The 24997-nt window shown below is 40.2% G+C and overlaps 1 protein-coding gene across 6 annotated transcripts in view; it reads left to right on the top strand.

Moving 5' to 3' along the window:
* The window catches only part of LOC143018193 (uncharacterized), a 45642-nt gene that overhangs the window by 8792 nt on the left and 11853 nt on the right, over positions 1 to 24997 (top strand). For 4 of the 6 annotated variants that reach the window (XM_076173382.1, XM_076173383.1, XM_076173381.1 and 1 more), the window contains exons 3-6: positions 11619 to 11842; positions 15419 to 15514; positions 23532 to 23615; positions 24160 to 24348. In XM_076173382.1, coding sequence (XP_076029497.1) covers positions 11619 to 11842; positions 15419 to 15514; positions 23532 to 23615; positions 24160 to 24348 — 593 coding nt within the window. Of the gene's footprint in view, positions 1 to 7539; positions 10669 to 11618; positions 11843 to 15418; positions 15515 to 23531; positions 23616 to 24159; positions 24349 to 24997 lie in introns of those variants that run through there. The other 2 variants (XM_076173386.1, XM_076173385.1) reach the window with 2 other exon arrangements.

Genomic DNA, 24997 nt, shown 5'->3' with positions numbered 1-24997 from the left:
ACATATTCTTTGTATGGACAAGCATGCAGAGCTGGGGTGGCATTGCTTTCTGGCATGGTAATTCAGCTTAGCACTTGAGTATAGTTAGTCAGGAATGTTGAGTGGGATAACTTTTGATTGAGCACATGTAAACTGTTCTTAAAGAAATTTCAAAGAAAGCAGAAACCCAACAGTGCCTGCTTGTAAATTTTGAGGTCTAATCTTGGGAGTTCAAAACTTTTGCTTTCTTGTGATACATTTTACTTATTAAACAGTGCCCAGTGTTGAGTGATTATTACAAAGTGACGGAGGTTGGAACTGAATGTGAGCTGCTATCATGTGGAGTTTAAGTTGCCATTTTCTTGTAGCTTTCCCTATTTGTGAGAGAGCTGCAAGTGAAGATCTTCATAGGTTATGTCATGTGTTCCCAAATGGTATATTGACTGCATAAGTTTCATACAGTCAATGTTTTAGGGACTTCAGTGACATACCTACAAACCAGTCATGTAGCATTATGAGCGGAAACCAATCTCCACTCAAAAAAAAAAAAAAAAAAAAAAAAAAAAGTTAAGGTAACTTTTAATTTGTACTATTTACTATTCCTCATTTCGGTTGTGCCCCCTCCCCTTAAATCTCTCCCTTTACTGCCTCTGTAACTCCACCTATTCATTCCCATATTGTCCACAGGGTAAGACCACTGGTTATCACTAACAAAATGTTATTTTGGTCTGTCTATAATTTTGTTTTTGTGAAGGTAGTATGATATGTATGTAGTCATTTGAGTTCCCCATGAGTTTTGTGGGATGTCCATATGAATCAAAATAATCAGATCAGTCAATCAATTTATTCACCCAAGTCTCTCTTGTAGGAGACCCACAACTTCCAGATAAGATTATCTTGATTTTAGGATCATCTGATGGTGGTGTGAACAAAATCATTAGAAATGTGTGATCAGTCTGTTGACCCTTGTCTCTTTTGCAGAAGACCCATGGTCTTTGAAGTATGTGACGTCATTTTAGGGATTAATGTGATGAAAAATGGAATTACTAATTTTAGTTTCCAGTTTAGTTTTAGTATGGTTTTGGGAAATCCTCCTAAAATTTTACAATTTGAATGTCAAAAAGCATGTACAAAGAATGAGTGGGAGGGAATAAAAACTAACTGGTTCATAAGAAAGTGCAAGACAACATAGATAAAGCATAGGAAATGTGGGGAAAGGAAAAAAAATACAAGAGAGAGCTACAAGAATTAGAAGATAAAAAAATGAAGCTTCAAAAGGAATGTAATTGACAAATAACATGATAAACAATATCTTTTCTAGATGAAGTGGCAAGCTGGAACACAGAAGGAATCTCCAAACTAAGAATAGATGGGATTTTATGCAAAGCAAGCTGAAATAATAGAACAAAAAGTTTCCATTTTGGATTTTAAGGGAAATGCTTTGAGGAAGAGACAGGCATAATTAAAGAAGGTTTATTAAAAGACATAAAAGTGGAAGTGCAAGAAGTATATAGATCATTTGGATGCAAGAAAGACCTTTAGGCCAAATGGGGTTTCCAATTGGATAATTAAAGACTGCAGAGAGCAATTGGTGGATAGAATACATCAACTGATTGTATGTTTTACAGAGGAAGAATGAATACCCTTAGATTGGAAAAATGGAAATTTGGACCAGATTTATGAGGAAGGAAATAAAGAGGAACTTCTGAGTTGTAGAACATTGCCCGTGACCAATGTGATAGGCAAAATATATGAAAGAATTGTGAAAGACAGATGGACTAAAACTAGGAGGATGTGGATGTCTTGGTTGAATATCATCTTGGTTTCAGAAAAGGAGGGCCCTGTGTTTTGAATCAAGTGTCATTGATGTGCATGAGAGAGATGGTTTGGTGGACTGTGTACTGTACATGTAGATCCAGAAAAGGCTTTTGATGAGGTGCTTTATAGAAGATTAATACAGAAGTTGGAAAATGGTGGAGAACTCAGGGATTCTGGAATTGGTGAAGGATTTCTTGAGAGACTTGAGAATGATAGTGAAGGATGAGAGTATCATGTAGGTGTGGGATACTGCAGGGGTCAGTCCTGGCACCCATAAAGTTGTGCATTTTTGATGACTACCCTACCTTGTTGTTCTACTTTCTCACAGTGCATGTTGGTTAACCTTATCTAGCAGTAGGTTTCTGTAGCATATATTCTTTCATTTCTGTTGCTACTTGAAGAACCAAATGTTATGAGTAGTGTGTACTAAAAAAAATTCAAATGTTAAATATAAATGAAGTTACAATAGTTTTATATATATATTTATTTATAAGTATTTATTTTTGTATATACATATTTTCACATGTTTATATCATATTGCCTGTGAATGGCGGTGGCACCCTTTTTTATATATTTATTTGTATTATTTTATCTTGCTCTTCTCAAATCCCTCCAGGCATTAGCCTCACAGGAAATTCCCTCCCAAGAGAAGTAAGAGCCACATGCACAACTGCATTGAAGTCATCATCCAACACAAAGATAATAGTAGGCCTGGCCACAGAAACAAACTGACCCACCCTAGTCAAACTTCCATGGTTTCATAATCTCGCCCCCCCCCCTATTATTAAAAAGAAAAAATAAATCAATAAAATAAATCCTGAAGCTGACCATCCCTAAAGACAGACATATTAGCAGGATTGTGGGAGAGATGTACAGGATGCTGCAGAAAATTTAAGTGGCTTTTCACTGTATGGATGAAGAGATGATGAAAAAACTTGTTGAAACCCTGATCTGTCCAAGACTAGAATATGTGTCAGTGGTATGGTCCCCACACAGAATAAAATATAAAGGCAAGATTGAGAGAATGCAAAGGGCAACAACCAAACTGGTTACCAGTTTCGAAAGAGCAAACAGAAGAGGGATTCAGTATTCAGGGTGCTAAAGGAGAACTACATTAACAGAATAGATCTCTTGCTTAGGGATAGGAAGGTTTGAAGAGGTCATTAGAACAAGTTAAGAAAGACTATGTGTCTAAAGGATGTAAAGAAATTGATTTTCCATATAGATGCATAAATACTTTGAATAGCATAGGTGATGTTGCTGAGGCTGGAACAATACATGAATTCAAATATGGGTATGATCATTGGAAATTAAGCCTATAAATCAAGTTAGAACTATGCTAGAACTTAACCTAGATATGAGGAATGCCACAGGACCTGATGTGATCTCAAGTTGGAAACAAAGCATACAAAAATGGATTAAACTGTTTTAACCTATAATCACAGAAAATTAATGTAAAAATAGAAAGAGGGAGGGAGAAATTCAGGGTTGGACTTAATATAAACCTTTAAGATTTTAAAATTGATAACATTAGGATTATAAAAACAAGAAATAATGACTTCAAGTAGTCAGTGTGTATATTTTACCCAGAAGTAGGTAAACACCATTCTGCCAGCTATCATCAAGGAATAGAATAAGCTAAGTGTAATCAAGTTCAGAGTAAGATTTACTAAGATCATACCAGGTACTTTTTCTCTTCTCATCCTCTTCCTCCTCACCACCATGAACCATTAGGTCTTTTGTTGGCCTGGTTTTTCATTGTAACTCATTGTAAGAGAAATATTTAAGGGCATGTAGCAGCAAAATATTGTGAAATTGGAAAGTGCAGTAATAGAAGTGAAAAGCATATGCAGATCCCTCAGATTCCCTATTGGACTTTTGGGTCCATGCTGATGCATGCCTATGATTCAGCATTTTTGCAGTGTTGTTTATTTCACAGTCATATGCTATTGAAATCCTAATTGTATCTGATAAACTGGTGCTTGTAATTTATGACACTAGGGTAACTGTTAACTAATTTGCACATGAAATCGTGCCTCATCATTTGATTAACCATTTCAGTATGACTCAAGTTCTCACTTGCAGCATCGGCTGCCATGTGTAATTTGCATCACACCACTCGCATTATAGAATATAAAGTCACTGCAGTATTACTCATTCTCTTTTACTCTGAATAATGATAAACCCTGAGAGCATGATCAGACCAGTTTACAGACTCCAGGGGTAACTCATGTACAACTACAAAAAATGTATAAATAATCTAGATGCCAATGCTGGCATCCTCGTGTACCCACTCATGCCTCATGAGGGCTATGTAGGAGTCATCATATCAAAGTGGTTAAGCAAATATAACAATAACAGGTGCATGGATGGAGGGAATAACAGGTGATTATGCAGTGGATAATGCAGCAGGAATCAGTACTATAGCCAGGCAAGCCATGCAAGTGATTGAAATTAGTCTGAAGTCCCACATATATCTTGCAAGAATTTCATGGCTCCCATGTAACTGGCAACAGCCACCAGATTAGTCTTTCAGTCACCCAATGAAGAGATGTTTTTGTTATTCCTTGGGTGTGGCTAGGGGAAGATGAAGTATTTAGTGTCTTCTGTGTGATGGTTGAATCTAGGGGAGTTTGTTTCTATGACCAGGCCTTATTCTGTCTTGGCACTACCTTATGCTTGATAATGACCAGAAAGTATACATACCAGCATGGGAGAAGTTAATCACCAAAGGGAAGTAAGAAAAGGATTTGAAAGTCTAAATATATCTGTCTGTGAAAAAACAGATAAACAACAATGGGGGGGACATGTACAATAATTGACAAAAGTTTTGGCCGAGTGCATTTTAGACAAATTACAGGAGGATAGAATAGTGGCAAAATATCATTGTTCCTTTAACACTGTTGTGTACCCTTTGCTTCTGTTGAGGGGAGGCTCCGGCTAAAAATGGCTATTTTCGATCGTGGGTACGAAATTTAGTTAAGCATCACAAATGCTTGTTCAGTTATCAGACATATGATTTGAAGTGAAAACCTAAATGGCAAATACCATAAAAATGCACTTTTGTGGCGGGAGGTAGGGGATGGCAGGCTGCATCAAATATGGCAACAACCATGTTTGTCAACATGTTGCCATTTTATTGCTTTTATTGTCTTTTTCATACCCTCACTGACTAGTGCTATGCAGTACGATCTTTTTCCTATCTAAAGCAGCATTTCACGGCTATCATAAGTCCATATTTGATTAGAAAAAGTTGTTTACAAAAGCTTTGATATTGTGCTGTCTACGTTTGTTTACATTTATCGTCGAGTTGACGTGTGTAATTTACGTTTTATTTCCATTTTATTGTGTTACCATTATAGTTATGGGTCTTAATAAAGTGAAAAAGCATATGAAACGTATGCGTTGTATAAGGAAAGAAAACCGAGAGAGATTGTTACAAGTGCGTGTAGCCACGCCCACCACATCAGCTGATGTTATGATTTTGTCACCCGAAGCATCAGGTTCTGTTCCATCAACTTCTACACCTTTCAAGAGGACAGGAAAAGCACAAATACGTAAAGAAACACTCGCCAATAAAAGTGATGAAAAAAAAGAAGAGGAGGAGGAGAGAGAGAAAGAGGAAGAGAGGATGAAACTATACATTTGCTCTTTACTGCACGTCTGAAGGAAATAGTTCTTAGTCATTGTGAGTGCAGTGTAGATAATGTTGTTCACTATCATAGTGATGGTTTTGAAGATAAAATTAAAATTATGTGTGGACAGTGCAACAATGAATTTATATACTGTTGCTGATGATAATTATTTTGTAAGAAATGTTAGTTTTGTTTATCATTCGATTATGGAAGGGTATGGCTGGGAGGGTATGAAAAGAAGCTGTAGGGACTGTCAAAGCTGCATTTTATTGCAAGAAGTGCAATTCTAAGCCATAGCTTTGGCTACCAGGAAGGCTCTATATTGAAAGAACTCAAGCTCGGGTCACAGGCACTTGACAGAAGCCTAAGCAAGATGGAGAAAAGAAGGCTATTATCCTCAGAAAGAGGACCCAGTAAGAAGAGCAAGAAGATGAAAGCAACAATAGACAAAAGAGACTACTCTGCAGGAGGGTTCTAAGAAAAACTTTGCAACAGTGAGGAATGTGGGCAGTTCCGATACCCTTTGAAGTAATACTCTTCCCGGGTGGGTAGGGGGGGACCAAGTGCCTTTCTTGAACCCTAGAGCCAAAATATGAGAGATCCAGTCTTCTCTATACAAAGATAAGTAAGACAGTAGTCGTAATAGAGTATTCAGCATAGCATTAATAGGTTTTGAGAAAAAAATCAGTGTACAAATTTTCAGAATCTTTAATTGGCCGTATTTCAAAACTAACTTTTTTTTATTATAAAGTGCCAGAACTTTTTTATTTAATGTTCAAATTCCATGAAATTTATGGTGCATTAACTATGGATATCTCTGATGATAAATAAAGAGCCAAATTTTTTAAATATTTTATTTATTTTATTTTTTTCCATTTTTTTTTTTTACGTGAAAAATTATAAAAAAAAAAATACATGAAAGTAGACGACCCTCAAAAAAGAAAAAAAAAATGGCTGTTTACAATTGTTAATCTACACAAGAAGTAATAGTAGCATAAATTTCAAATCAATATCTTGATAATTATAACCATGTTCAGCCTTAGAAAATGCATCATTTTGACGTACAAAACATGCCTAAGGGCGGCGCCCTTAGGGACATTAAGGTAAATTTCGGGGTCAAAATACTTCATTTACTTTGTTTATAATTGTGTAATTTTTGGGTAACCCTGAAGACAAAATAAAATTCCTCCTCCCTATGACCGCCGGAGCCTCCCCCTATCCTCCTCAAGGCATTGTGATAAGGAAAGGTCAAGACAGTATAGCTTGTTTTTGAATATTTTATTCCAAGAATCCTTTATTTCCTTTTCGAGCTTTGGCAGAGTGCTTACGTCTTTACCCCATAAGGCCAGATTTTTTTTAATTCACTGGGTTACAGGCACATTGATGTTGGAAAGCCCAAAATAAAAATAGAATAAAAACCTGCGGGATTCATCTTTCTTATTTCCACCGAACTGCTGAGTAGCTTTAGTAAAAAAAAAAAGGGGGGGGGAGGGGGTTTACCGATTTACAATGCATACTAAGCTTGGTACATACAGTAGCTTGTGTGCTCATCATCCTGGCAAATGAGAAGGTTTAATTGGGGAAGGGAATCCTCCAACCTGACAACATGGCCACCTAAAAGCTTTACATAATTTTTTTTATCTCTCTCTCCCCTCTCTCTCCTCTCTCTCCTCTCTCTCCTCTCTCTCTCTCTCTCTCTCTCCTCTCTCTCTCTCCTCTCTCTCTCCCCTCTCTCTCCCCTCTCCTGTCTCTCCTCTCTCCTGTCTCTCCTCTCTCCCCCCCCTCTCTCTCTCTCTCTCTCTCTCTCTCTCTCTCTCTCTCTCTCTCTCTCTCCCCCTCTCTCTCTCCCCCTCTCTCTCTCCCCTTCTCTCCCTCCCTCACCCTCCCTGTCTCCCCCTTGCTCCCTCTCTCCCTCACCCTCCCTCTATCACACCCTCCTTCTCTCACACCCTCCCTCTCTCTTATCCCTCTCTCTCTCTCTCTCTCTCTCTCTCTCTCTCTCTCTCTCTCTCTCTCTCTCTCTCTCTCTCTCTCTCTCTCTCTCTCTTGCTCTCTCTCTCACTCACCCTCCATCTCTCTCCCTCTCCCACACCCTCCCTCTCTCCCTCTGTCTCTGAAGGATCCATGGTGCTTGTAACCCAATAAATAAAAAGAAAAGTCTGGCTTAAGCTGTGTTTAACTACCTGTCAGAGGTTCTCTGTGGTGTTTATATATGGACTATTACCAGGCCAGTCCATTATGAAAGGCACTTCACAATCCTTAAGCCAATTTATAACAGATTTGGTAGTGTGGCATGGGTCATCACCTTGTTGAAACACGTGTGCACCTCTTAGCTCGAATTACTCCAGGAGGTGGTCATTCAGCAGCTCATAATGCACATATTGATTCACTTTAATGTTGGCAGGCAACACAGCAAGCTTCCCAAGCCCCAACCTGATAAACAATCCCACACTATAATAGAACTGGGGTACTTCATGGTACCACACAGATAGCATGGCTCCAGTGGATCACTGCCTTGCCTCCTGTAAATGTGGCCACTTCCTCCCCATAGTCACTGTTGAAGGTCACTCTGTTGGACCAAAGCATATCCAGTCCATCAGCCTAATCCCACCTGAGATATTTCTCAGCAAAAACAATTCTATGAGCCCTCAGGTGAGAATTGGTTTCTTCATAGGGAGATGGCTGGAGTACTAAAGCTCATATGTGCATTGACTAGAGTACATACAGACACTCAAAACACACTACTGTTGCTTTCCTTAATTTTATGGGTTGAAATATAAGGAAACATCTTTAAGTCTCTCTTAATGAATTGTCAGCATGCCCAGATGTCTTATGAGGCGTACCAGACTGCTTTTTTTTAATGTTTGTATGGCATCACACCCTCCCTCGCTTCACTTTGCATTGTAGCATCTCAAAACATGGCCACTAACTTTAAGTTAATCAGTAATTTCCTAAGTTTGCTTCCCAGCCTCCTTTAGAGCAATAATCTGGGCAATAGCATCCGATGATAACTGCATCACCTTGCCCATAGGAAGGCTACAAACATGGCAAGACTAATCTTGATCCTATTGAAGGAACTCAAGGTAATTGAAACATTGATTTACCAGTGCCTTATAGGTTTTAATGATCATTTTATCCTTGAATTTATTTTTGGAGTAACAAAAACAAATAGAAAAATCATTCACATAAGGAAACTACAACTGCAAAAGCAAACTGCACAATTGAACAGATAATTTAAAGTGTACTGGAGGGAATTCATTGATAAAAAAGAAACTTATGATATGATGGAAAATCTTCCATCCAAAAAATTAATAACATGGGTGGAAAAATGGACCAAAGATGATTGGAAGAGGACAAAATAATAATGATAATAGATAAATGAAGTATAAAGAAAAAAAAAAAAATTGATTTCACACATGATGCACAAAAGCAAATGAAGGAAAGGTGGAAAAAACAAAACAAGAGCATGGGAAAACAGAAGAGGAGGAAAAAAAGAAGAACAGGGAAGACAAGACTGAAAAAAAACTAGACAAGAATTAGGAGGAAGAAAAAATATAAAGTGGGTGTAATTGAAAAGTGCAAAGATGAACCAAAGTTGTTGTTGTTGTTGTTGTTGTCGTTCCCTAGACTGTCTGTCCGAGCAGTCCCGTCTCCCCAAGGAATGCCATAGCTGAAACTGGGCTTTCCCACAAATCCTCTAAAAGTAAAAAAACTGAAATGATGAAAAACTACCATTTGGTATTCACCAAGGAAGGACTTTAGGGAAAGAAAGGTGAAATCGAGAAAGATGTCTCAACATGAAAAGTGGAAGTAAGCAAAGTAACAGAATTTGGAAGTGAGGAAATCCTTGGGATAAATGGGATCTCAAATTTGATACTGAAAGAAAGGGAGCAATGATGGGTGCATGCATGTGGTGGTCCTGCAAGATGGACAGCAGGATTGCCCATTTTCAGAACCCGTCAACCCCCCCACTTCCATCCAGAGGTGCCCAGAGGGGTTGGCAGTGTCTCCAGACTAAGCCTAAGATCTCAGTCTATCAACTTCACTTGCATTTCTTACACTTTTTCACACATGGGGAGCTGACAACCAGCAACTGTTCTCTTCTCCTTACTACTGATACAACACAGACAAGAGTCCAAAATATCTTTCCAGATAAATCTATGGGAGGTTCTGAGGACCATTGCCAGCCACAAGGGGCTATGGGTTTTCCACTCCTTGAAACTCGATGCAACATTTGATTGATTGGTTGATAGCAGACAACAATGAGTGGAAGAAATAAATCAATTGATTGTTTCATGAAAGAAGGGAAGATCCATATGATTAGAAATCAGCCAATGTGGTGTAAGTCTACAAGGAAGGAAGGAACTGAAATATAGACCAATGCACAATATGTGAAAAAAATTGTAGAAAATAGATCATGAATTGGTGGGCAGAGAAGAGAATCTTTGTTGACAATCAGTTTTTATTTAGAAAGGAAAGTTATATATAACTAACTTTTTTTTAACTTGAGATTTGTTGATGTGCTGCATGAAAGGGAGGGATGGGAATTTAGTATACCTTGACCTGGGAAAGACTTTTAACAAAGTGCCACACAAGATACTAAAATGGAAGTTGGCTAACATAGGAATTAAAGGGAGCAAAATAGAATGGATAAGAGATTTTTTGAGTGATGGATGCATATGAACAGTAGTGAAAAATGAATTGTCATATTGGAGAAGTGATGAGTGAGACACCGTCAATGTTCACTTCGTATATCATTGATAAGAATGGAGTAGACAGCTATGTAAACTTATTTGCTGAAGCCAAGATCATAGAAAGAGTGAATTGTGAAGAGGATTGTAAGTTGCTTCAGGAAGACTGAAATAAACTGAGTGGAGCCAGAAGTGGAAGATGAAATTCAGTGCAATGAATCTTGGAAATGGGGAAAAGAAAATGGGTAACTATAAAATAGGAGATGCAATAATAAAAGCAAAGGAGGAAAAGGGTTTAGCAATTTTAATCAGATATTCTGTTGACATAAAGGCATATAAATAGAATAATAGGAGAAATATGTAAATTGCAAATTAACACATGTCATTTCATTACATGGATGAGAATATAATGGAAAAGAATAATTGAAAATTTGATCTGGAGTATGCAGCAGTGGTGTGGTTACACAGAGAAATAAAAAATACAAGACAAGGAAGAAACTGTAACAACTTGGACTACTCACATTGGAGGAGGTAAAAGAGACATGGTAATTATATTTAGAACAAAGAAAGTTAAATGGACAGTGAAGATCTGTTGATATGGGTGAAAGAACAAGAAGTCATAATAAATATATACACACACACATATATGTATATATATATATAGACAGCTTAGAAGATATTGTTTAGCTTTCAACATGGATACATAAGTTTGTGTATGTATATATATATAGACAGCTTAGAAGATATTGTTTAGCTTTCAACATGGATACATAAGTTTGTGGAACATAGAAAAAATAATCCAGGCCAACAATACAAATTGGCAAAGTTTGAAAAGTAGGGGTACAGAGGTAGGACTCCATGAGCATAAGTCCAACCCCATAAACTACAGTAAGGGAGAGCACCCATGCACACAGGATCCCCATAATCATTGCTTTTTTCTTGTAAGCTGTAACTAGGTGAATGGAATGAAAGAGGTGTTGTCGAGGATGTGGGCACAGGTGAAATTGAAATGGAGGACATGAGCTTTTGAAAGTGCATATGGTCCTGGTAGTGAAAAAATAATGAAGAGGAGAGGGAGGCTTTTTGGGTCAATTTAATTATATTTATAGAGTAAGTTGGGATGCAAATACACATGCACAAAATGAGTTTCAGTTTGTGGAGTGCTGTTACTGGGTGGTTTTACTTTTTCCCTCTGTATTAAAGTGGTCTTTTTGGGGAAATACTTTGAGATTGGTTTTAAGCTTTTAAAATCCCTATTTTGCTCTGACAACCCTGAGAGGAAACCTCTGTACATCCAAATGCTGCCTTTGATTATTTTAAATTCTGTGGCATCCACTCTTCTTTTTGGATAAGACAGTTACTCACATTTTATACCATATGGAAGTATAGGCCACTCAGAACACAAGGTAAGTTATTAACAGTTTGACATGTCACAGGTTCTTTGCCATTTTTCAGACATTTGCTTCATCGTTAGTGACACACAACTTGCCCGCAGGGATCTGATGATGACCAGGACCACCACAAGGGCAAGGCCATCCAGGGAAGTGGTGGAGTAACCAAGGAGCAGAGGCCATCCAGTATCAGTAAGCACAACACAAGTAGTGGAAGCAGCCATGCTGGCAGAGGCAAAGGAGTGGAGGAAGATGACAAATCACAGAGCCGAGAACATAAAGTAGTAAATGAGAAAAACCCTGGTGAAGGCAGCAAGCACAAGACTAGGTCAGAAGATATTTATTGTAAATATGATAATCTTATCTAGGTAACATGTTGTGAGATAAGATTTATGTGTGTGTGTGCATTTGTGATAAAATGTGGTGCAATAAGTATCTGCAAATGGTGGTTGTGTGGAGTGAATATCAGAGAGAATCATGTACATGGTACCCATTTTCAAAACCTATCAGCACCTTTACTGTCATTTGAAAGTGCAGAAGCCAAGGGGCAATACTTTGTCTCTGGACCTGATCCCAGATCTCTGTCAACAACATTTCACCTGTTCTCATGGAGAAAACAAACAAATGGTGGCTGCTGAACCATTAACACCACACTTCTATCACATTACATCTTGTACGCATCCTTAACAGATTGAAACGGAAAACTACACCAACAGCTAACTACATACATACATACACCAAAGGCTTTTTTCCCCCTTATGCGGAGGGTAGCCAAAAAAAAAGGCATAGAAACCACTCCCAGCTAACTACTCGAATCATAACCTACTACCTAAACTACACAAAATATCCACACAAAAACACTTACTCAGTCAGATCACTGAACAAGCCATTCAAGATAGCCCTCCAAACACAGTACTCCAACAATAGCCCCCAAACAAACAACACATCTAGTAAGAACCATACTTGCATGCAGGACACCATCCAACATTGAAACCGTACCAACACAGAATAGATCTGGGCATAGATTCAAACTGCCCCAGATACAACCACCGCAGAGGACACAGCACCTCATACTACAATGCCCCACACTAACAATCCATAGACAACATCACAGTGTATCTTTCCCACAAGACTTGTGGAACTACCCAGAGGCTATGGACAGTCAGTTATCTGAAGGCCACAGGTCTTCTGTAGGGTAAATGGGTTGATTGATCAGGGGAGGGTTCAAGACAGCTAATGGTGGAGTTTAGAAAAAGTTAATGTGGGCAAAATTGAGGTGTTGAAATGCACAAGAGGAGAGGGTGGTACTAATCTGGAGATAAGTCATAAAGGAGAGAGGCTGGAGAATGTAGAGTTATAAGTAGTGAGAGTCGTATATATTGGGGAATGAAAGAGTGGGGTGGAGGGAAACTGTAGAGTGAGGAATGTAAGTAAATGTCTTGGAAGGATGAAATGGAAGACTGTTCAAAGGGGTGGTCATGCCTGCGACATTACAGGGCAGAGACTAACTTAGGGGCAGAAATAAGGACTTGAAATGTGTTTGAGAAGTATGGTTGGGGTTACGAGGATGGATAGTGAGAAGTGAGATGAGGCAAATAGAGGGGGTGGAATGGAGCTGACAGATAGGGTTGATAAAAAAAATACTGAGATGATTTGGGCAAATGGAAAGAATAGGTGAGGGAAAACTAGCAAAAGAGTGGGGAAAACAAACATAGATTGAGTGAACTTGAGGGGGAGAACAAAAATGAGATGAACAGGGCTTAGATAAAGAGGTGAATGTCTGTTGAATAGGGAAGGGAGAGGGCAAGAGATAGTTGTGAGTAGAGAGTGGTTATGAATGGATGATAGATTGATCTGTCCCAAAGGGATCTTTCCTTTCTCAGTATTTATTGTGGGTGGACAAGGTTGGGGATTGGGGGTTATCATATAATGGAGCAGTAGTGTTAAACCAACTGAAGGTGTTGGTCCCTGCTCTGGAGATGCTGTGTCTTACTGTATTCCTTCATATTCAAACAGAGGGTGGGGAACAGGTATGGCCCTTCCTCCAAAGGAACTAAGATTATAAGGAAAACAGAGGGTTGTTGAAAAGGTGAAATGTGGTTACATGCCTTGGCAGGCTACCACCCTTGTAAGTTGAAAAAGGTCTTTTGGTGTATGGATTTACATATAGAAGGGAATGTAGTGGGGGCTGAATGTGAATTGTAGAATAGGTGAGCAAGTAAATCTCTAGGGGGAGTGTCATGAGATGAATGCAGAAGGTAGACCATTATAATGCTCTCTTTTGACTTGTCTTCATCATGAGATGTCTGCCTCCTTACGCAGCTTTGATTGGCCAGACCTAACAACCTCTCCTGGAGACTGCATGGAAAGAAAAACTTGTTTAATAAACAGGAGCTGGACTAGGACTCCAGAAATCAGGTACATTGATCATTGAATATATTTGCAACAGCAACAACAACAAGCAACAACAACAAGCAGCAACAACAACAACAGCATTAGGGTAGACCTGGAAACAACCTTTTTAGAAATTAGGAGCTTTGCATTATTATCCTGCAGTGTGTTACAAATATATTCAATGATCAATGTACCTGATTTCTGGAGTCCTAGTCCAGCTCCTGTTTATTAAACATTTTTTTCTTTCCATGCAGTCTCCAGGAGAGGTTGATGCAGCTCAAAGGGATTTCTCCCATCTTTATATTCCACATGAGGGTACAGGGAGGGGTAGTCAATTAACTGAAGAGGCCCTACTGTGGATGTGCTGTGTCTTTTGACCTGGACAGTAGGTAGGAGACAGGGATGACCCTTCATCCATGAGGAGCTAAGATAAGAGGGAAACGGGTGGTGGATGGGAATGGATGCGGGCTTTGACCAGGCAACCTCCCTTAAAGGGGGAACTTGGTATATAGACCATACTTGTGTGATTGTGTCCCTGGCATTGAATAGAGCAGGTATTTTGTATTTATAGAAGGCAGAAAGTAAAAGCCTAAATATGTTTTGAGATGAAGTGTTGTAAGAAATATGGTGGGGGTTACAAAGATGGGTAGGGTGAGAAATGAGGAAGTGAAGCAGAGAATGAGGTTAGAAAAAGCTGGCAGGTAGGATTAGTCAAATAATGGAGTGGTTTTGGAACAAATCATGTTTGTATTATTAAAATTGAGTATTTTGATAGTTCATAATTAAGAAATCATAATGGTAATTGGAGTGGTTTGGAATTTGTAGCTAATTTGCATTATAGACTTGCATTGTTCTATATTAGTTTGGAGGCACTGAAATAAAGGTGCTACTTGAGTTCTTCTCTTTATTGATAAGTATTGACAGTATCATAGTCGAGCCTCATCTGACTGCTGCAACTGGGTGCAACAGAGAATGTATAGTATAGAACTTAGTGTGAGTACCCATTATAATATATAGATATATATAGGAAGAAAATACATATATTCATAAACATCCTCTTGATGGAATGAATAATTTGTCGTAAGGTAACATTGTATGGCCAACTCCCCAGTTGGGATGCAGGTGGTTTAATGATTGAATCTGAGGTCAAGCTAAACTGACCCAAGGTCAGGTCAGACAATGGGTTGTCCATTGAAGCTTGCTGATACCACCAGATTTGACATCATGAAGCTAATACGTGTGCTTGTGCACGCTTAATATAGAATGAATGAATGAATGACACTCAATCTACAGGCATTTCTTGCAACAACAACAACAAGCAACAACAACAAGCAACAACAGCAACAACAACAGCATTAGGGTAGACCTGGAAAATGAACCTTTTTAGAAATTAGGAGCTTTGCATTATTATCCTGCAGTGTGTTACAAATATATTCAATGATCAATGTACCTGATTTCTGGAATCCTAGTCCAGCTCCTGTTTATTTAACAAGTTTTTCTTTCCATGCAGTCTCCAGGAGAGGTTGTTAGGTCTGGCCAATCAAAGCTGCGTAAGGAGGCAGACATCTCATGATGAAGACAAGTCAAAAGAGAGCAGAAGGGAGAGGTAAGTTGATGTAGATGTAAGCTTTAGTGGTGATATTATAGGTTTACTATACCAAGGGATTCTTCCCCCATATAAGGGAGGTAGCCAGGTTAAGGCATGCATCCACACTTCCACTCATTGTTTTCCTTTCATCTTAGCTCCTCGTGGATAAAGAGTTATCCCTGTCTCCTGCCTACTGCCTGGGTCAGAAGTAAGGAAGCAAGACACAGCATATCCACAGTAGGCCCATTACATTTACACGGCAACTCTCCCATCCTTACCTCTCATACAGAAAATAGAGAAGATATTAACCACTTCAGTACGGAACTTAAATCTCGCGGGCAGCAGCCAATGCCAGCCGTACGACGTGTCGTAATAATACTCGCATCATAAAATATAGTCACCGCTTATATCGATCGTTCTCTCTTTCACCCGCGAATTTTGAAAACCACAGAGAATGGGATTCAGGGCACATTTGAGAGAATGTAAAAACACAGGGGCGACTACAATAAATATAATCAAGACGCCGATATGGCAGCGTCGCGAATCCACTTGCTCCTCATGACGCCTACATGTGCGGCACCGTATGGAAGGGGTTAAGAACCCTTCAGGCTTCTTCAAAATATCAACCATGTACAACCATTCTCCACTCACATGTAGGCAATCCAACTGACCTAAAAAAAATTCCCTCATAGACCCAGACTACACACCCTTCATAGACAGCTAGACAAAGCATATTATTCATAACCTCAAGCACTCATCAGTATGTGGTCCTGACATCATAAGTAATATACCTAAAACACCTCAGACCACATGGCATACATGCAGAAAGGAGAAATGTAAATGTGTTTGATGAAGTGTGAGAAGTAATGTTGGAGTTACAAGGTTGGATAGTGAGAGAAATGAGGAGAGTGCAGGTAAAAAGGGAGGAGGCAGATAGGGCAAATGAAGGATTATTGAGAAGGAATGAGTGAATGAAAGATGAGCAAAAGAGGTGTGGAAAGCAAAGGTGGATGGAGTGAACTTGAGGGGACAGCTGAGGATGAGATGGATGGGGTGAAAGGGGCTTTGAGTAAGAAGGGAATGTCTGTTGAGTAAGGTAGAGGATGGTTGTGTATGGATGATATTTTGATGCAGCTCAAAGGGATTTCTCCCATCTTTATATTCCACATGAGGGTACAGGGAGGGGTAGGCAATTAACTGAAGAGGCCCTACTGTGGATGTGCTGTGTCTTTTGACCTGGACAGTAGGTAGGAGACAGGGATGACCCTTCATCCATGAGGAGCTAAGATAAGAGGGAAACAGGGGTGGTGGATGGGAATGGATGCGGGCTTTGATCAGGCAACCTCCCTTAAAGGGGGAACTTGGTATATAGATAGATATAGTGTATCATATTTTTATAATTGTTGGATATCAAACTGTAGGCAAATAGATATTGTAGTTCTTATTAGTTGTTTGTATACAGTTATAAGTGTTTCTGCACTCCAAATGTATACCTGCCACTGATATGAAACCAAACATCTTCCTATAAGGTTCATTTTACTCATATTGACATTTCGCTGCGCACTGTACATAGTACGACATTGTGCTCACAAATAACCGTGGATGTCTATGGATGCTTTCACATATCACAACCATGACCATGTGTGAAAGCATCCATAGAAACCCATGGTTATTTGAGAGTACAATGTCATGTTATGAATGACACTTGGGAAAAAGTTAATACTTGTGAAGCAAGCCATAGACCTCACATGAAAATGAGTGGCACACCCATCTCATTACATCATACAACCACCTGGAGCCGCAGCGTCTATGTCGTGGGACCACCCCCCAACCCCAAGAGTTGGGGGCCAAAGGGCGGCAAGCAGCCCTGGCCACCGGCTCTACACAGGTGGCACCAATCCCCAAGAGGAGCTAAGCCTGCCTTGGGGAGTACCAAAATCCTTTTTCTCAACATGCAATGTTACGTTTTTCTGCACGTAGGGGTGATTTTCCGGCGATCACCCCTCTTCTACTTTTAGCCGGAGATGTAGAGAGCAATCCTGGGCCCACCACAAAATAAACATGCCCAACATGCTCTAAACCCATTACCTTGAGCAGACAGACAAAGGGCTCAGTTCAGTGCAATATGTGCAAAAACTGGGCCCACCTCACCTGTACAACACTTGCTGACACAAACCAATACACAAACACTTGGACATGTTCTACCTGCCCTCCAGTAACCCCACTCCCACCTCCCCAACCACAGCCAGCACCCTTACCCACTCCCAATTTCCCTTTGCCTTTATCCCCAATCAGTACTCCCCATCCTTTGTCCCCAATCTCTCCTTTCCCCCCCTCTAACCCAGATCCTATACCTTCCCCATTAATACCCCAACCTCAACCCCAAACGGCAACATACAACACATACAGAACACACAACATCAACATATTACAACACAACATTGACGGTATTAACACGAAAAAACATGAACTCGAACACTTTCTTAAGGGGGTACGCGACACCTGGGGGGGTGAATTTGGTCAAGATATGGCATTTTTCAAAACTGTGTTCAAAATGTTCGTATACCACTTAGAAATAAATCCCGACAAATAATTTTCCAGCCGCGCGCAATTTAAAGGTCCTGGGTGAGGTTTAAAGGGACAGATTTAAAGGCGCAACCCACGCTAGAGGGAGGCGTGCCACTTAGGACCTTCAGGCGCAGCAAATAACGTTGAAATTTGATTGAATTTACACTCGCCCAGTGTATCAACGGCCAATACGATTGTGGAGGGGAAGGGAGGAAGGTGGAGGGAGAATATTTCGCCAACTTTGTGCGAAACTAAGCGTTAGTTCCCGGCTAGCTCTGAAAAGGGAAGTACACATGTCTCATGAGCTCTCATTGCAATCTATTACTTTAGCAAGTACATATTACTCTTTAGTACAGTCATCATAGGTAGCAAAAAGAACAAAAGAACATCACAATGACAAAAAACAGCAGTTAAAGATGGCAAGCAGTCAAAGACGACTAAAGATCTCACCACCTCTCACTCCACCACCACCCTCACCTGCACCTCTGTGATGGTGACAGAGGTAAAGGACAACATTAGACTAAACAATTCAAAGAGGAAGATTAAATCCAAAGAAGAAAGCAAGAGGAAAAAGATCAAGGCTATACAGGAAGAAGAAAGAAGAAGGGACATCATATGATGCTGGAGGGGGTGCCCTACCAACATAGATTGGCGAGGGGAATCTGATGAGGAAAGAGAAGGCGCCCACTACTGGAAAATAAACCTCTTTCCAATGATTTAGAGACCCTGAAGACCCCCAGCAGAGAGGTTTCATATGAAGAAACCGCCAAAGGTGCAAAAAAGCAAATTATATGATGTCGTCTGTGCGTCGTCACTACTGTGACATACTTATACTTTAGTTTTTCAGTATTTAAAGTACTTATAATTAAAATATGTTAATAATTTTTACTGTACTTACTTATTATATAATAAGAATTAAGCCATGAAAAAATCAGTCAAATTGGTGAAACTATAAGCAAGTTACAGATATATTCATATTTCAAGTTGCCATATCTCCGTTCGATATTTTTCTACTTTTTTTTTAATCATAAAAAATCTAATATACATCAGATTTAGGTGAAACTTACAGGGAATATTACTTTTAGTAACTGCTAGGGCCGATCATTCGAATATTTAGAATAGGATGAAAGAGTTCGGAGTAATAATGGAAACAAGAGCAAAAAAATTGTATTTTTCACGATTTTTGCCAGACATTAAAATTGAAATGCCTGTATGCAAAAGTATAAAGGAAATTGTTCAATTACTCAATGACTGGCCCTAGGTGTGCCTACTGACTAATCATAGCCAAAATATAAAACAAATTGGTTCGCGTATTATGGTGCTGTGCACTTTTAAATGTCGCTACTGGTATACATACATGTGTACATGTGTACATACATCATTCTGCTTCACCTAAAATGTAGGCAATATGGATACCTATTTACCTGAGAAGTTTCAGCTCTTTACTCTAAATATTTTAGAAAATGACCTCCAGGTGTCGCGTACCCCCTTAAACAACACAACATACACATTGCAATTATACAAGAAACAAAACTAAGACACTCACACAAAACACCATCATTTCATAATTACACCACCATCAGACAAGACCAGACCGACGGCAATGGCGGTGGACTCATCACCCTGATCCACCACTCCATCTGTTTTGTGGACACAAGTGCCACAACCAAAATTCTCCTCCCTACCACAGATAACACTACAGAAATCCAATCCATTTGAATCCCCACAGGCAACAAATCAATACTGACAATAGTTAACAAGTACATTCCCCCCCAATCATCCCCCACAGTTCCAAACACCTTCAGGCCTCAATTTAGCCGACTAGCCTCAATCCCCAACCTGATCATGGGTGGTGACTTCAACGCCAAGTCATCTGCCTGGTATGTCGACAACCCTGACATAGACAGAGGGCTTGATATACAGACTCAGTTTGACTCATTGTCTATCATGAACAACACACATAATCATACACATATCCCACACCAAGCCCTATACACTCCCTCCTCTCCTGATATCACCTTCTGCTCCCCCTGCCTAACCCCAACAACATCATGGAGAGTGGTCGGAACCCTTTGTTCTGACCACCTTCCAATCATCACCACCACCAAAACAAGATGCACCCCAGTTGGCCACAGACACACATACTGGGAAGCATCATAACTGGGAAGCTTTTACTGAAGAGACAGAACAACATTTTGAAACACTTAACAGTATACCAATCACAAACATAAACAATGTTGTGCACACTTTTAATACAATCATACAAAACGCAGACAAGAGATACATCCCTAGAGGCAACAGAAAATCACACAACCCCAACTTCACACCAGAAATCCAAGGCCTCATCAGACAACGAGACACACTTGAATGCAATACCCCCACACCTATCCCTCAAAACATAGCAGACCAAATACAAACACTAAACACTGTGATTGCCAATAAAATACATGATCAAAAAACACAAAATTGGCAAAACTTTATCAATACACTTGATCACAAAACAAACACCAGCAAATTGTACAAAACACTCAACAGCATTACACTATCCAACAGTAACACAACACGCTCTCACGTAGCAATAATCACAACAACTGACAATCTACCCTCAAACAGACAACAAGCAAACACACTCATAAATCATTTTGCAGACAAGCCATCTCACTTCTCACCCTAACGACCGACGCACTATTCGTCGTAAGAAAGACTTTCTCACAGACTCAGACTATACACCTATCATAGACAGTCAGAAAGAACACATAATACATAATCTCAAGCACTCATCTGCCTGTGGCCATGATAACATAAGTAACATCCACCTAAAACACATTGGACCACAAGGTATACACGCACTCACAAACATTGCAAACTACAGCTATTAACACAACACTATACCCGACATCTGGAAGCATGGTAAAATAATCACCATTCCAAAACCGAACAAAGACCCAACAATCCCAACATCGCACTGCCCAATCACACTTCTCTGCACCCCCTCTAAAGTCATTGAACGCCTAATACTTAAACTTGTCACACCACATATTCCCCTTGCTGACTCTCAACACGGTTTTAGGCCACTACACTCCACAAACACTCTTCTGATAAACCTCACACAAAGAATTTTAGATGGCATAAATTCAGATAGGCCCCACCACAGAACACTTCTTATAACATTCGACATTAGTAAAGCTTTTGATGCTATCCCCCGCCACAACCTAACAAATAAAATATATAACACAGACATGCACAATAACACCAGAAGATGGCTGGCCAATTATCTGGCAGGTGGGAATGCTTACATGTCATATAATGGCCAATCATCGCACATCAGAAACATTAAGAATGGAGTACCACAGGGCTCTGTTCTATCCCCCACTCTCTTTAATCTATACATGCATGACTTACCCACACCAGACACCTCAGAAATACAAATCTCTTCCTATGCAGACGACATAACAATCACATGCACACATCGTAACACAGACAAAGCTGCAGAAATAATCCAGCCATACCTTGATACACGCAACACATGGTTCATCACAAACAGACTCAAAATAGCTCCAACCAAATCTACAGCAACGCTTCTCACCAACTGGACAAAAGAACACAAATACATACCTCATCTCTACATCAACAACACTCTAATACCACACACAAACACACCGAAAATTCTTGGTGTAACATACGATACATCCATGTCTTTCAAACAACACATCACAAACATAAAAAACAAATGCACACCTAGACTTAACGCACTTAAGTCAATCGCTGGAACAACATTTGGACAAAACAAAGAAACTAATACAACAATATACAAACAATGCATACCCTCAATGATGAATAATGCAAGTCATGCATGGGCTCCTAATCTCGGTGAGACACACCACAACACCCTTCAAATCATACAAAACAAACCCCTAAAAACAATTACAGGCTGCACAAATACAACACCTACAGACCATTTACACCATGAAACAAAGGTCCTCAAAGTCGAGGACCACCTCGACATGAGAGGCACACAAGCACTTGCCGCAGCCACCACAAACACATCACACCCGCTACACTACATAGCAGAACACCCACACACACCAAGAAACATTAAAACAACACCCAAAGACCTGTATCACACACAGATAATCTCTTCTCTTCCTCCACAACCGCCAAATACCAGCCTCCGGTAACATACTCATAATCATATCACTCACTGCTCCATTAACACACTGAAAGACAACACACTGCTGTATGCCAGATCCCCTGATATCCACCCTTCTGAATCCTCTCTCTCATGAAAGGACAGAGTCCACCTGGCCAGACTGTGGTGCGGCCACCACCTAGCACTTCTAAGCTACCAGAAGAGGCTGGATGACCGCATTGTGAACAGCTGCCCAGGATGCAACACTTCACCCCATACCATACAACACATAATGGAAGACTGCATTATACAGAATCATGCACACAAACAACACAACATACACTCTATGAAGGATTTGTGGGAAAACCCAGTTTTGGCTGTGGCATTCCTTGGGGAGACGGGACTGCCCAGACAGACAGTCTAGGGAATGACAACAACAACAACAAAAAATAACTCATGAACTGGATACTACACAAACATACATACATACATACATATACCAAGGCTTTTTCCCCCTTACCAGGGAGGTAGCCAAAAAGGACAAGGCATAAAATCATTCCCACCCATTCCATCCCCGAAAACACTCCACACCCCTCCACCCTCCCTCCCATCATAGCACCTCCTAGATGACGGGTCATCCCTGCACCCTGTCCACTGCCCTGGGTCAGAAGCAGTGTCGCAGGACACAGCACATCCACAGCAAGGCCGCTTCATTAAATCGGCGACCCCCCCTCTCCGTCCCCCCATATAAAGGAGAGGATGGGGAGAAATCCCTTTGGGCTGTGTCAAAATTTTTGCTCACACACACTACCTCACCCCCCCCATTCCCCCGTCCATTCCACCTCATGCATCACAACATTTTCCATATACAACCATTCTCCATTCACCCGTCTTCTGTCCTCTCCCGTCCTTCCTCAACAAACATAACTATGGCATAAAAACACATTCACACCCAGATTAGTAAATATGCTCATCAAGACAGGCTATCGAACTTGGTATTCCATTTCCATTGAACCCCCCAAATATGACTCCCACAGAAAAGGATCCTCTAAAGAGAATCAAGAACCACATTAGCATTATGCATTAGGACCCCCATCCAACTCAATAGTACTACAGAATAGGCCTGGCCACAGAATCAAACTTCCGTAGGTGTAGCCATCACACAGAGCACATTGAACATTTCATCCCACACTTCCCAAACAACACAGTATTTCTTCCTCTAGTGTCATATGGACCCATCAAATGGCCAGTGCTATTTGATTAGGTATTATGGGTCTCCTGCAAGAGACCTAGGGCAAGGGATTGATTGATGATTGTTGGTTTTTCCTTTAAACACAGATCACCACATGAAAGAACTGGGAACCAGAGAAAGTCAAGGTCCAGGTCACCTCGAAGAAGTCATGGATCCAGTCGGCGCTCAAGGCAAGTTTTATGGGTTGAAAGAATTTAGTTGAATGGTAATAGTGCTAGTGCAATATGCTTGGAAGAGGCTGCATAACCATCCAGTAGAAAATGCAGAAACGTTAGGGAAAACAAACTCCCCACCAAGGACCCAGATGCCACTTGGATAGAAGGGGTCACCATGCCCTTATCTCCACATGGAGGTACCCTAGGTCTTCAGATTGGGCCTATAAACTCGCTATTTCCTCTTTCTCAATTCTTTACAATCTATCTTCTCTTTTATTTATGTTTGTTCAAATTAGGATGTCAGTACTCGAGCACCTGCCTTCCCACATCTGCTAGACATAGAAATCTATCCAGGGCCATGCACATGTCCTATCTATATCCAGGGCCATGCACATGTCCTATCTATATCCAGGGCCATGCACATGTCCTATCTATATACCTAAAGGCCTCTTCACCTTTATAAGGGAAGTAGCCAGCCAAGCACCTATCCCACACACTTGATCTCAAACACATTTATAATTTAACATTGAAATTACCTTAATGAAATTTTTTATTACAGGTCAAGGTCAAGAGAAAGGTCTCGCCATCGCCCACGTACTCGTTCTCCAAGTCCTAGCAGGAGTTCATCAAGACGGAGCAAGGATGAGGAACGAAGTGGAAGGAGAAGAGATGATGATAGGAAGAGTAGAAGGTCAAGATCCCGCAGTAGGGAGAGAAGGAGATCTCGCTCACGTTCAAGGGACAAAAGGTAAACCCCAGGGTTTAGTAGAAGAAAAGGAAGAAATATATCCTATGTGGAACGGGAAATATGTGGCTATAATGGAAACAGTTGTGTTCAGGAGAGAAGGCAGTCAATTGTCTAGTTATTATTTGTTAGAAGGAAAGAAGAAAAGGGAGGGAGCCAAAGAGGTGCTGAAAGTGAGCAAGGTAAATTGGCAAAGCAGAGAGAAGTATGGGGTGTAATGAATGATAAAGGAGAAATGGGAGCATAGGAAAAATAGGCACATTTCAAGGAGGAAATGGGGTAATAAAGAAAAGGAGTAGTGAATAGTGGGATGAAGATGTGAAGGCACTGATGGTAAAGAAAGAAGCTGGCATACAAGAAGTGGTTGCAAAGATTGAGAAACCAAATGAGAAGTACAGGTTAAAGAGAGCAGTGGGAAAATGCAAGGAGAGGAAGTCCAAGAGGAAAATGGATGTGAAGTGAGTTAGGTATTTAATAGACATTTTGTGTAAGTGAAAAGAGGGGAAGCATGTTGGGTTAGGGAGAGAGTAAATGATATTGGAAGTGAAGGTGGTGAGTGAAATTTCCCCTACCTAACTCATCCATTCCCTGCTACATGTGCTCCAGAATACTTCAAACTATTCAGCTCTTCCAGCCTCTCACCTTTAAGACT

The sequence above is a fragment of the Oratosquilla oratoria genome, chromosome 34 (assembly GCF_046742065.1).
Source record: "Oratosquilla oratoria isolate Oo_2021 chromosome 34, ASM4674206v1, whole genome shotgun sequence".
In the NCBI taxonomy this organism is placed as follows: Eukaryota; Metazoa; Arthropoda; class Malacostraca; order Stomatopoda; family Squillidae; genus Oratosquilla; species Oratosquilla oratoria.
The sequence above is the reverse complement of the archived record's forward strand: the minus strand, read 5'-3'. Positions and strand labels throughout refer to the sequence as shown.